General features: G+C 46.7%; 1 protein-coding gene across 17 annotated transcripts in view; it reads left to right on the top strand.

The window, feature by feature from the left end:
- The window catches only part of LOC135371154 (RNA-binding protein Musashi homolog Rbp6-like), a 344,111-nt gene that overhangs the window by 121,982 nt on the left and 209,105 nt on the right, over positions 1-13,024 (top strand). For all 17 annotated transcript variants that reach the window (XM_064605199.1, XM_064605200.1, XM_064605198.1 and 14 more), the window contains exon 4: positions 12,048-12,132. In XM_064605199.1, coding sequence (XP_064461269.1) covers positions 12,048-12,132 — 85 coding nt within the window. The remainder of the gene's footprint in view (positions 1-12,047; positions 12,133-13,024) is intronic.

Genomic DNA, 13,024 nt, shown 5'->3' with positions numbered 1-13,024 from the left:
CTGTAACATTTCGCTAGTGACTTAACCTGTGTCGGTGATTGGTATTCCGATTGACTTGCTACCACGAGTCCCCGCGCTCTCGTAACCGAGACACTTACGCGAACAGTCCCACGTGGCGAAACACACAGAAAATAAAGAATGCCAGCGATGGGCCAAGCCCGCCAAGGAAGTATAACAGTAAGGCATCTAAGGCTAACTTTACCGTACTATAACTGAGGCTTCGGCAGTTATTGCCATTAAGAAACAAGAGAGAACAAAGAAAGCAGAATAAGCCGGAAGTACTTTATTCCGGTCGTACTAAATACTATACTCGACCAGGGGCCCCATGCTCAAATTTTCGTTATTCCCTAACGCGCGATCAGTTCCTTGTAATTCTTCGCGAGCTCCCATGTGAAGGGGGGTGTGGCGGTGGTGATGATGGAAGGTGAAAGGGCTTGCCGTTGTCGGCCTCACAGACAACGGCAACGTCACGACCAACGCCCTGGGGAATGTGCGTTCTGGGCCGACTTCTAATGGAACTTTTTTTTTATTCCGTGTTAGCGTCGAGAAACAGCTGTGGCTATGAGCGGCGTACAGACGTGGACAGATGGAGAGAGGACAGCAGGAAGGAGTGGGGGACAGGGGGTTTGTATGCGTCCTGAGCCGACTTCAGGGGTAACTGTGCCGACATTCGTCTGGAAAGTCTTCGGAAAACTCAGGGAAAACCTCAGACAGCCCAGCGGTAACAGGGTTCGAACCCGTGTCACCTCTCAGTCTCGGCGTGGAAAGCAGCCTCCCTAACCAAGTGCTATGCCACGGGAGCTGGTCTCTAATGGAACTGTGCCGACGTATGTCTGAAAGCCATCTAAGGAAAACCCAGGAAAAAAGCCCAGACAGCACAGCCGGCGCCGGGATTCGAACCCGGGTACCTCCCGGTCTCGACATGACATGGCTAGCACGCTAACCACTCTGGCGAACCACTCTCAGCTAACACTGGGCGAAGGGCAATCTCAGCTTTTATTCAGAATCCCAGCCTACCAAAACGGTTTTCACGTGCTGTCACGTGATATATATGGAGCGGGCCCATTTAAAAAATAACGATAAGGAACGTTATGTTCAGTGCAGCGTCGGACCACAGTATATATACAAGGTCACGCATTTTCCGCAAGCCAACGCAACGTACGATTTAGGATCGCAACAACTGCACGTTTCTGCCTCTAAATTTTCGAAACGTGCACGCATGAAAGCGTTAGGAAGCGTAATATTCAACCGCATCCGTAGTTATTTGTCATTTAGTTAGTTCCACAAATTAGTTCCCAACCCCCGTTCTCCGTAGGAAGGTCACTAAAAAATTAACTACTAGCACAAGTACCCATAAACGTGGGCATAACTGTGCGGAAATGGGCGCCGTTTCATTACTGCAAGCATTGCATGGAGACATCACGGCGTCAGAGAGAGATAAATAGAAAGAAGCGGACATATGCCGTGTATTAGCAGCGACATCCCCATGGAATATTCTAGTGGAAGAAGCAAAATGCTCACGGGGCGGAAGCCCTGCGGCTTCTTATATCGAACATCCGCTCGACGCACATAGCAGACGACTTAATCGCAATGTCGTCTGCATATAGCAGACCCATATAGCAGGCTCATATGCAGACTGTCGTCTGCATATAGCAGACGACAGGGCCGATGGTGTCGTCTGCTCAAATTGTAGCTATAACTTTACAAAAGACATGACGTAGAGCGCTCGTGCGCACATATGACAGCAGAAAACTATGACGTCTTGCGCATGTTCCACAGGAGTACTCCGTGGAATGTTGCTCGTGTGACTGCACACGGATAGTCCCTTCTCCTATATAGCCACTGAACATTGAGTGTGAGACCCAAATTTGACCTTCGTTTCTCTTCGACAGGAGGTTAAGCAATGAACCTGACTCATCTTGGACCTAGCCTCGTTAATCGCGGCTGTAGTTCCCTATAGAGCAGCCGAGCGCACGTGAACGGCAAGCAGCCTCGGGTACTGTTTTTATGAGCCGAATCCTGCAGGGATCTTGCTGTTGGAGTGTTTGGCTCCTCAGTTATGATCCCTGCGTGTTTGGGCATTCATAGCGCCATCGGGTCATCGATCATCGGTCGATCGTTATCCTGTTATTACGACCCTGCGCCTCTCATTACACGCTTGGCCGGACGCATTGAGCTGACTGGCGTGGAAACACAAACCTCGGTTGGCAACCCGGTTAGATTGTGGGAAGAGGAACACTCTGCGAACTCCGCTATACGTACAATTTTCCTTTTGTCTGCGTTCGATGAGGGTTTTAAATATCTCGCGCGTTCCGTTTCGCACGGTTGCGTTGATTACCAACGCCACCTACACATAGAGAGAGAGCCTGCTTAATGCCCGGCCTCTCACTCCTTCTCCATGTGGCCGTGTACCGTTTTTCTTCACACGAGCGACATCCACACGGAATATGCTAGTGGAAGAAACAGAAAAAATATGTTCACGCAGGGCAGAAATTCCGCTGCGTGTTATGTTGAGAAATCGCACGGTGACGGAATACTGGGAATGGCGTACTGCGCAGCTAGCAGATGACACCATCTTTGTGTTTTCCTGTCGTCTGCAACGGATTGTCTTGTGGCTACGCACGATTATTGGCTATTCCGCACGGGTAGCAGTGACAGCGCCACCTAGATACACAACGGCTTCTTAATGTCTCCTCTCACTCCTTCCTCCGCGTGGACGATGTCGTCTGCTTCAGCCAATCACCGCAGGCGGGCTGCGGCTACGAGTGGCTCCCATTCGGCTGATGACGGCTCGTGTCCATGCGATCAGGCATTCTTTTTCTTACTTGTTGTACCTTTCTTCTTACCATCTTATTGCACCATATTCTTCGGCTTTCTTTATCTAGCTTACGTTGCCATTTCACGCTGGCTTAATGGCCTAGATTAAGGTTTTGACGTTTAGGGGAGCTGCGAGACGACAGAGGATATAAGCCTATTGCGACATTCCTTCTGGTGTGCCCTGTTCATCGGGTAGCAGCGCTCCCTTTCACAAAGTGCTGCTTCGAGATGGGTGAAAAGATGGAGCACAACATGGTCCATGGTTCAATGCTATTCACCGCTAGCGACTCCCGGAAAGAATTGCCGTTGCATTTTATCCTTGCCGATACGGTGTGTTGTGACCGCCAGTAAAAGTGCTTTCTTAAATGCGTATCATACTTCCATTATTTAAATGAGGGCGAGTATTTGACAAGAACAATAACTGCACAAAGACTGCTACAAACGACAGTGGAGAAGCAATATTTCGCTGCGTGGTGGTTTTGGACACTTAACGGTACGTACGAAATGAAGGGGGCAACAAGATGACGCTGCTTCGGAGCTACAGATATCACATGAAGATACGATCCAAACAAGATGAAACCAACTTCTGCGATGTTCTTTTAACCTTGTCCATTATCCTCCCGCCCGCAGACATAAATTCATAGATGGAGCTTCGGTAAGCTGCTTCTGCATGCACCTGCACAAAAACTTCTTTGAGATGCAATTTGAAAACCATATGTGTAGTGCATGTAGGGCAGCTGTTATGGTTAAAGCGTGCCTCGGGTAGGTTATAGCTTATAAGCAGGCCTTGGTGGTTACACTTGCTCTAGCCGCATAGTGTTCACGTTGGCGCCGGTGGTTCTCCTTTTGAGGTAATGAGGGATTATTCGACGCGGTGACGCGAATCCGGAACCATGAGGTTGTCCCAATGACGACGACGGCGACCAAAGGAGGGGACGGCGAGTTGTTTAGGATGCAAGTCCCGTTCGCGGTGTCGCCGTCGGTCCTTGGCCTGCACCACGGCGCGCGCATAACCTATAATCGATTTTGCCTCGTATCGAAACCAGCCAACGCTCCGTATCAGTCGCGTGGGACACGGCCGGTCTTTTTTTAGCCTTCCCTTATTTTTATGTGCCACTCGTTCTTGCGCGCTTCACTCGACCATGTCTGCAGCTTTGGGTCTCGGACATCAATTATAAGTCTGGAACGACAGGCTGGTCGCTGTAACATTGCATGCGTGGCGCGATTGTGCCAGATTGAGTGCCATGCGATTTTCGGAAGCGTCGGATTTTCTGTTCGCACCGGCATCTCTTATGTTGTCCGCTGGCGTAGCCTGAATCCTACCGAAATAGTCGTAGACCCTTCGCACATGTAAGCACTTGTTTTTCAGACTCCTCCCCCCCCCCCCCCCGGATCACTCGTTCATTCGTTAAACTCCCGCTAGCTCGGCTAGCGCAGCGTTTGAAAAAAAAAAAAAAGCTGGGGAGCAGAAGCGCACTCGCAGTTTTGTAAATGGGACTGCACAAACAAAAAGAAAGAAAAGGTAAAGAGAAAACGATCTGTATGAACAAGAGGCTTAACGAGTTTGTACGATACATACACGCGAGCGTTTCGCACTCTATAAAGGTCTGCCGCCATGGAGATTAGCGAATAATTTGGGAGAATTTCGTGGAGTCTCCTTTCCCTCGTGCATACCTGTACGCTGTGTATGCACGTTCCGCAGTGTCTGAGCGGTTGCGTTGTATCATCCGGGTGCTTGTGCGTTCTCAGATGGCTAATTAAGGTAGTTGCTGTAACAGCTTAAACTCTGTTAGGAGGCACGAGGGAAACCTGAATAATAAAGTTTATTTCACCAAGTGCTTGGTAGGAGGTGGACGCAAATTCAACAACGGTATTCATCTATTGACTGTTGTAGCAAGCAACCCTTGACTGCTACCGAGCGATGCTATTCCCCAGAATATTCCGGTGGAAAATGCGAAAAACGTCATAGTTTTCTGCTGCCACGTAAGTGCAAACGCATGACGTCCTGTATTTACGTGCACTGCTGACTGTGCGCAATATCCCGGGGGCGCGGACACAAGCTACTCCGTAGCAGACGACAGGAAAGACGCAGGTTATTGTCGTCTGCTAAATGCGCAGTGCGTTACTTCCGATATTCAGGCACGGTGCGAATGATTAAACGTCACACGCGGCAGAATTTCTGCCCCGTGAGCATATTATCGCTTGTTCTTTTACTGGAATATTCCGTGGGGGTGTCGGTCTTCCTTGTTCGTGAGTCAAGAAACCTTTCAGACCGACCTGCCCGTGCATAACCATTCGTTACTTGCGGTCGAGGTGCTCTCAAGTGATGCTGAAGGGCGTACCGACCAGATCGAAGTGTCATAGAATTTTTAGTTGCTTGTCTTGCACGACGCCTTTCTTCCTTTTGTTTTTGGGCCTATTGGCAGCGCGTCTTCTGGCAGGTATCCATACAGCGTAAGCATTGTGTCATTATGGGGCAGACTCTTTGAGTGTTCACGCGGGTTCCTGGTGGACGTGCCGCTGGAACAGTGTCAACGACAGACGGGCCATGCACTGCAAAATACACGACGCGTGCCGTCGAATAGCCGCGTGGTCCTAATGCGCACCTGCACACGTTGACGGGTCGTGCCCGCGCAAGGCTGGGATGGCGTAAACGAGGAAGGTCAAGCACGTTCGTGATCCCCGGTACTACCCTCCCCCCCCCCCCTCTTTCACCGGGAATCTGTACCTTATGAGTGAGTGACGGGTATTCTTTGAACCGTATACGGGACAACAAAGGTTCTTTAAAAGTCAGGCTTTTGAGTGCGTATGCCAGTTAGTTTTGCTCCCCTGCTTTGGTGAGATGCACAGTGGGTTGGTGCAACACGGTAACTTTTATTGTACTTTACAACACTGAAAGGTGTAACAGTGTTGAAGAAGGTGTTTGCAAAACACGCATCTGAAACGGTGTTTCAAATGCAGTCCCCTCCACCATGAAACAGTGTTTTCGGCAGGATATGACCTTTGAAACAGTTCTTCATGTACAGGATACTTCAGTTCAACAGTGACAGTTGAAACAGTCCTTCATGTACTTCAGGATACACCCTCTTGCGAAGGGTGTCTTACAAAACGCCCTTCTGTATGGTGTGAAACTTCATGTGTGTGCCATAGGACAAGACATTTACACCTGAAAGGTGCAACGAAAATTTGTATGCACCGCTGGTGATTTATTTGAAAGGAACAGTTACGATACGCGGGGTTACGATTGAAAATTTCCCTGGCGATCCACTATATGCACATGGGCAACGCATGCAGGTCAGTCAGTGCATTCCTCTATGGCGGGACTGAGACCCCCAAGAAGGGCACTGTGCTTGGAGTTCTAGGAGCGCCGACTCGGGAGCTGTATTAAGATTGGAAATGCACCTGTAGAATTTTGAAAGTGACCAACAAGATCGCAATAAAGCAAATGGTGCGTTAGGCATTCATATTGGCTGACAGTTCGGTCCACGGTGTTTCGGAGTTCTCCTTGAACGTTGTTTTTGTCCTCCGCTTTTCGTAACATAAAAAAATCATCGTCGTAAAACCTAAAAAGTGGGTATGGGGGGGGGGGAAGAAAAAAAAAGAGAAAGAAAGGCATATGTGGAGAGGTTGGTCACAAGCGCATGGAACCTGCTAATACCCATTCACGAGTCTGCTAGATAAAAGTATCCGTAAAGGTATCCACATCCTGTATCCGCAAGGAAATGTCCAGGAGAAGAAAGTGCCAACCTTGTTCATCACCTAAACAACGAGACACAGATCGCCCTGCCTCGTATGTGAATGAGGGAGTGAGTGAGAAAGATGTCAGAGAGAATGGATATAGCGTGATTTCTGTGCTTCAGCACCTTTTCCTTTAGTTACTTGAATTCGAAATTGCTCATCAAGCGGCAACGTAACACTTTACATTCACCACCAATTTCAGTGCTCGTTTTCCTCGCAAATTCTATCATCGTTATGTAATGAAACTTGCGATTGACTGACTGAGTGTCTTTGGCCCGGTTTCACTACCTCCATAGGTAGCTCTCCTGCTTGATGACAATACACACCAATGGTGGTTAACTTTGAACCGAGATCAAGGGTTGCTAAAACTTGAAGTTAACACTGTATTCTTTTTTACAAACGTTGGTCAATGAGGTTCGAATGTTAACCGGCGTTGGTGAAACTGGGCTTTTGTCACTCATTGTTGTTTTTGTAGTTAGGCATTTTTGTTTTTCTAAGTGATCCGAAGTAGCCGGCTCTCGTAATGACTGCCTATTTACCCCCACCCCCCACCTTTTTTCTTCTGCTTCTTCTTTTTTTTTCTTATCAACTCAACTCAGCGCTCAGCTCAAAATTGAGATTTCAAATGCCGAATACACAGAAGGCGAATTGTGTTTACGTAAATCGCCGCAACTTCGTTGACTGAACGTCTCTGGCCATGGATTATGGATGTCGGAAGCTCCTTTCGAGATTTTCATTATTAAGTGGGGCGTTTCTGCACCGAGCCCATGGGGAACGAGACGCCAGCATACATGGATCGGGCGAGTAAGGAGCACCTGGCTGGCCTAAAAGTCTCCGCGTAGCACTGAGTTCCATAATAAAGTTACGAGGAGGTCTTCTTATGCCTCAATGCCATCGTTATGGCTATGTGGCCGCTATTGTCATCCACTAAACCGATTATGGAGTGCGGGAGAACTGGCTCAATTCAATTTCGTACCTGCTGCCTAATTTTCTTAAACGTTCCGCTGGTTATTCGATTGGATTTTGCAGTCCTCTCTCTTCAAATTGGTTTCTCGTAAGAGGAGGAGGAGGAGGAGGAGCACCCCTCGGGGGAAAAGAGACCACTGCCAGGAATCGACCTGCGGGAAGCTATGGAAATGTTTGACTTGTACCTCGGAATGGACACGAGTGGTGAGAACGACGAGGGGACGCTTATAGCGTATAACGTAGTAAAGCCTCGTTATAATGAAGTAAACTGGACCGTGGAAAATTCGATATGAGCTGAAGTTCGATACAAGCGCGTCTCACAAAGAAAGTGACAGAGCCTCGGGAGTCTTAAAAGGAACGAAACCTTGGTGACGACCTCCTTGGCATCCTTTTAATTTAGGCACGAGGAAAGAAAAAGACGTTAGCTGGTTGTGCCATTTGTGCGTCCATCGACTCGCCCTTCGCTGTAAGCGGAGGTGGTTGGCAGTACAATTCGAGTAAGCCGGTTCGAAACGCATTTATTTCGGCTGGAATTACGTGAAACTTCTAATAAAGCGAATAGAATGCCTTCACTAGAACGAGAAATTGATACATACGCACTTCAGATAGATGTACAGATTAGTTGTTAAACGTCACCGCGTGATTTGTAGGGTTTTTTCTTCTTCTTTCCAATTTTTTCAAATGTCGTAGGAATGTAAAGTGCAGCGATGAAAGTAACAACTCAGCTATGTTTAGTCAGTAATTCTGTCCTTGCATGACCATGATCTGAACCAGAGTACTACATTGTTTATCTGAATTTTGCTTCATACGCTGTAAGAGTGATTCAGGGTAGCCGTATTTAGAACCGCGTAGAAGGGACGTGCAGCAGAGGGGAAAAGAAACAAAAATCACTATTGCTAAACAACTTTTTCCACCGCGTACGGTCCCGCACCAAAACATCATCGTGCCCCCCCCCCCCCCCCCAACATACCGCAAGCCTGTGGCTCAACTATTATTGCTCTTAGCGGCTGCGACTCGAAATATTCGCGGATTAATTGCCTGAGTGAAAGTAGTAGGAAGAAATAATCGAGTGTGGGAACAAATGAATTAATTAGCTATTTATGTGTGTCTCTGAGCAGATTAAGTGAAGATGATTGATGATGACGCCTAATGTTCATTGACACCGGAAGCACGACTTCAGTCAAAGAACTAGACGTCCGTCGTCCTGTTTATTTCCCTTTATTTTTTCGTACCCACTCTTGTCCCAGTTGCTCCAGGCGTCTTTTATGTATAAAGGGTTCTCCTGTGCTCGAGGTTTTAAGCAATTTGTAATTGTTAAGCTAAGTAACTTGGAATAAACTGTATACAGGTTTAGCCCGTTCTCAAAGAGTGGCGAGGTTCAGATTCGATTTATTTATGCTGTTTGTTGCTTTTTTTTCCTGCCAGCACAGTCCAAGATGCATTTTGGAAGCCTAGCCCTTCCTAAAAGGAAGTTCGAACGTTCGCAATCTCCGAACCTCGTCTCGAATAAACACAGCTGTCCATCAACGCAGAGAGCTCACGCCCCCAGCCGTCCAGTCCTGCAAACGTTTTACGCCGAACTGCTTAACGAGAAGTAGTGTATATACTCCGCAGTACTTCCCCCTCTTGTTTCACTCTGAGCTCCGAATCGATATTGTTTCGTCGATATGAAAACTCATTAATCGGATTACGGAGCCTCAAAGGAAAAAAAAATGAAAATAAAAATAAAAATGGAGAGGGGGAGCGAGGCAAAGGAACGGGAGGGGAACATGATCGTCGGAGGTTTTATTGGGATTTCTTTACAGAGACATAACGTCAGTCAAATCCGCTAAGAACAAGTACGTGTTTGTGCAGAGCATCTCCTCATTCTTTCATTGATTCAGCTTGTAGCCGAGTTTCTGTACTCGCTTATTTGTTATTTTATTTTATTTTTCTTCATTTCGTCCCGTACACCCGATCGAAAGCGGGCAACGACGGGAAGAGAGCGGGTTGGCAAAATTGCATTTTTATTTTCTGTTTTCTCTCACGCGAGTCGTCCCCGATGCTTGCTCTGATCAAACGTTCTCACTTGTGCATTGCATTAGTGGATATAAACGAAAATAGATCGGGCTCCGTGTTTGGTGATAGTTTTTTGTTTTTGTTTTTAGCCGCTATGCAAAATGGACAGTTGACGCGCCCTTCAGCAGGCGTCGGATGTATGTTGACGCTGCTTTCTAATCTGCTGTTTACTGAAGCTTTCTCGGAACGCTGAAGGTGCATGTTTGCGTGCAGTATGGACAGAATAGGCGGTATGCAGAAGGCCGATTTACGCGCAATGTGTTTAACGGTTTCCGACATGGTTCAGGGTCACTAAATGGCACCAAAGAGATGAAAAAGAAGAGAAGGTTCCGCTGCCGTGACGTCATTGGGAGTAACTTCCGGTTCCTGTTCTGCAAAGCAGTCGAGCCACCGATTCGAGAGAAAACTGGCTGACTAGACTACGTTTTTAGCTCGAAGCAGTCCGACGTCAGCTTTACCTGGGTCACAATCCCCGACGTCTGTCATGATGTGTTAGCTTGTGTTTGCGTCACCGCGAAAACTAAATCGAATATCAGTCGATCAATCAATCGGTCATTCAAAAATATTTTATTAAAGCAATGAAAATACAACGTCCAAGGCGAACGTCTGAATATGAACACGCAGTTCGTTCTTCTCCTTCCTCTGAAGAACAACGCCGCTCTGCGAAATGAAATTTTTGGCACTGCATGTAACTTATTCTCGTATTCAACTCTAATATCAAAATCAGGCGGCAGCTCCGGTCTGTCACTTTAATGCATCTTACTTCTGGACGATGGATGCTCTGAGTGTAGAATTGTCCACAAATGGCGCCTCGCAGCTGGTTGACGCCTGCCTTGAATTGGATTGGAGTTAAAAATAATATTGAGATTGTGGCTTCACGAGTGATGGCGTCGGCTACTCTAGCTCAGACCACTAGGGGTTGGTGGGGTTAGTGACGGCGTGATGACAGCATAAAGAACGGTAACGACTGAAACATGATTATGAAATGACTCTGTCTTGATAACCGTTAGTTTTTTGTTGTTGTTAAGTTGTAAGCTTTTGGTCAATGCCGTTCGCTATCAAATCCAGCAAATAAAGCTTGGCTATAAAGATGACGACGATGGCATTGGCTATAAAGAGTAACTGACTTCGGTTACGCGCAATTGTCACATTTCAACATCAGTACTTCGTACCTTATTAGTATTGGAAAAAGAAAAAGAAACACGTGGATATCAATGAAAAAATGGCTAGGAAGCAAGCGAGCTGGTGAAGATGATGCATAATGTAAAAACCCCGAGACTAGGAAACACGAAGGGACAGACACAACACGAAGTCTCAAAGTGTGTTGCGTCTGTCCCTTCGTGTTCCCTAGTCTCGGGGTTTTTACATTATGCAACATGGATCTCGACTACTTCATAGCCCCTATTTGTACCCCATTCTTGGTACCTCAAGGCATACGCGACAAACCTTAGTGGCATAAGGACAAACCTAAGCGTTTTTCTTCGGTAATAGCCCCTCATCGGCGATGCAGCGAGTGATTTGCATGAAAGACGTCTTCTTCTCTGTGTTGGCGGTTTCTGTCAACTCGTCACATACATGCAACGGTGAAAGGCTTTCTGAAAGACGCTCAGATTTATTGGCTGTCACTGGACGATCGCCAAGCCATTCGTTTAGAGACATTCTCCTCTTTTCAAGTTCGCTTAGCGCCATCTATAAGTTTGTATTCGGAAATGAATAATAGACGGGAAGGGGAACATATTCTCGAGGACACTTGTTGCCGAACTCGACAGTTTTCTTCTTTATCTGAGGGAATGATTGGAGTTGGACAGCGAACGTAGAAAAACAGCACGAAAGCAGTTTCCTCATCATCACCAGCGGCGGTAAAATAATATGTTGCGTCTGCACTCTACGTTGTTTGCGTACAACTATCTGATGGAAAGGAGTAATTTTAATCATTTCCACACCAAATGCATGTTGTAGTTCCATACGCTACTAAACGTATAAACGTTTATGCTAACCATTTGCTAACCATTCAGACCATTTAACTCCCCATTGATTGGGATTGATATATGTGGCAAGGAAAGGAGTTAAAAGTTAGGTGTTAAGGAGTTTTTTTAGGAGTTAAAGGAGTTAAAGGAGTTTTTTAAGAGTGTAGGGAGTAAATTCGAGAGTCAAGGACTAAAATGGGAAGTAATTGCAGTCTAAGGGACTATAGCAGCTATAATTACTGTAATTAAATTACTTTCTTTTTGTTAGAGTGTACATATGCATATAAAAATGAATTTTCAGTATATTTTCACGATTGCAACACCTGTTTTCCTTTCCTTTATACTTATTTCTTGTTTATTAAGCGGTTTTACCATGTATATGTCGTTCCTTGATTTATTCCTTCTTACCGGCATTTAACTGCTCGCTATCATGTTGATGTACGGATGACGATGATAAGGGCAAGAATGATGTTGCTAATGTTCGCATTATTTTCATTACAGAGGGTTCGGCTTCGTGACGTTTTCAGACCCCGCCAGTGTAGATAAAGTTCTAGCCAACGGTCCACACGAACTGGACGGCAAAAAGGTGAGAACTGCTCTTCACTCCATGTTGGTAGAACTTGGCGAATGACTAAGCACTTTAGAATGGTTAGAGACTCTACGGCGCACGCACGCACCAGGAGTTACATTTCACACGCCATCAGTGTAGTGCATGGCGTCAGTACAAGATTATGAAGGACTACCACTGAGCTCCTGGAAGGTGACGTCATAGCATATAGTCTCGAGCTCAATCGCCGTTGCCAGTTTGTCAGAGTACGAAGTGTAATGGAGGTAGTACTTATCCTTACCGATACGCACACATATAAAAGAGAGAGAGAGGGAGAGAGAGAAAGAAAGGGGGAGAGATCCGGTTCTTGTAAGTGGCCCGGAGCTTTTGTTCAGCTCAAAACATTTAGCCTTTAAAGGGACAGAAACGTTACTAGTGTAACAAGTGTGGCTAATAAATGGCTGTGCGGTAATCGTCATGATTTGTGTTGTCGTGCAGAGTGCACCGCTGGCACGTGCATGTTGTGAAATGCGTTTACGATTGATCGCAAGAATGACGTGAGTTGCAAAAAGTGGTCATTCTGTTCGGAGGACACACACGCCACTGTATGCAACATAATGCCCCTAACTGGTATTTATTTGTGTGTGCCTGTGGGGGAGAGGTAAAGCGGAGAGGCTGGCCGTAGTTCGCGATATGTGGACTGATAATAGTGCAGTGGAATTCATTTCAATCTGTACTGTCGAAGGACATGCTCTCACGGACGAAGACCGCGTATCACGCGTGACGACAGCGAATCATTTTTGCGGCAGGCTAAAATTACCACCGAAAATAAGCCAACCTAATTCTCGACGAGCACAACGAATGACACCCGGGGCCGTTTGACTCGGTTACGAAAGATGCTAAGAGCTGTTCACGAAGCTGCACGGTCCTC

The sequence above is a fragment of the Ornithodoros turicata genome, chromosome 10, assembly GCF_037126465.1.
Source record: "Ornithodoros turicata isolate Travis chromosome 10, ASM3712646v1, whole genome shotgun sequence".
Lineage (NCBI taxonomy): Eukaryota > Metazoa > Arthropoda > Arachnida > Ixodida > Argasidae > Ornithodoros > Ornithodoros turicata.
The sequence above is the reverse complement of the archived record's forward strand: the minus strand, read 5'-3'. Positions and strand labels throughout refer to the sequence as shown.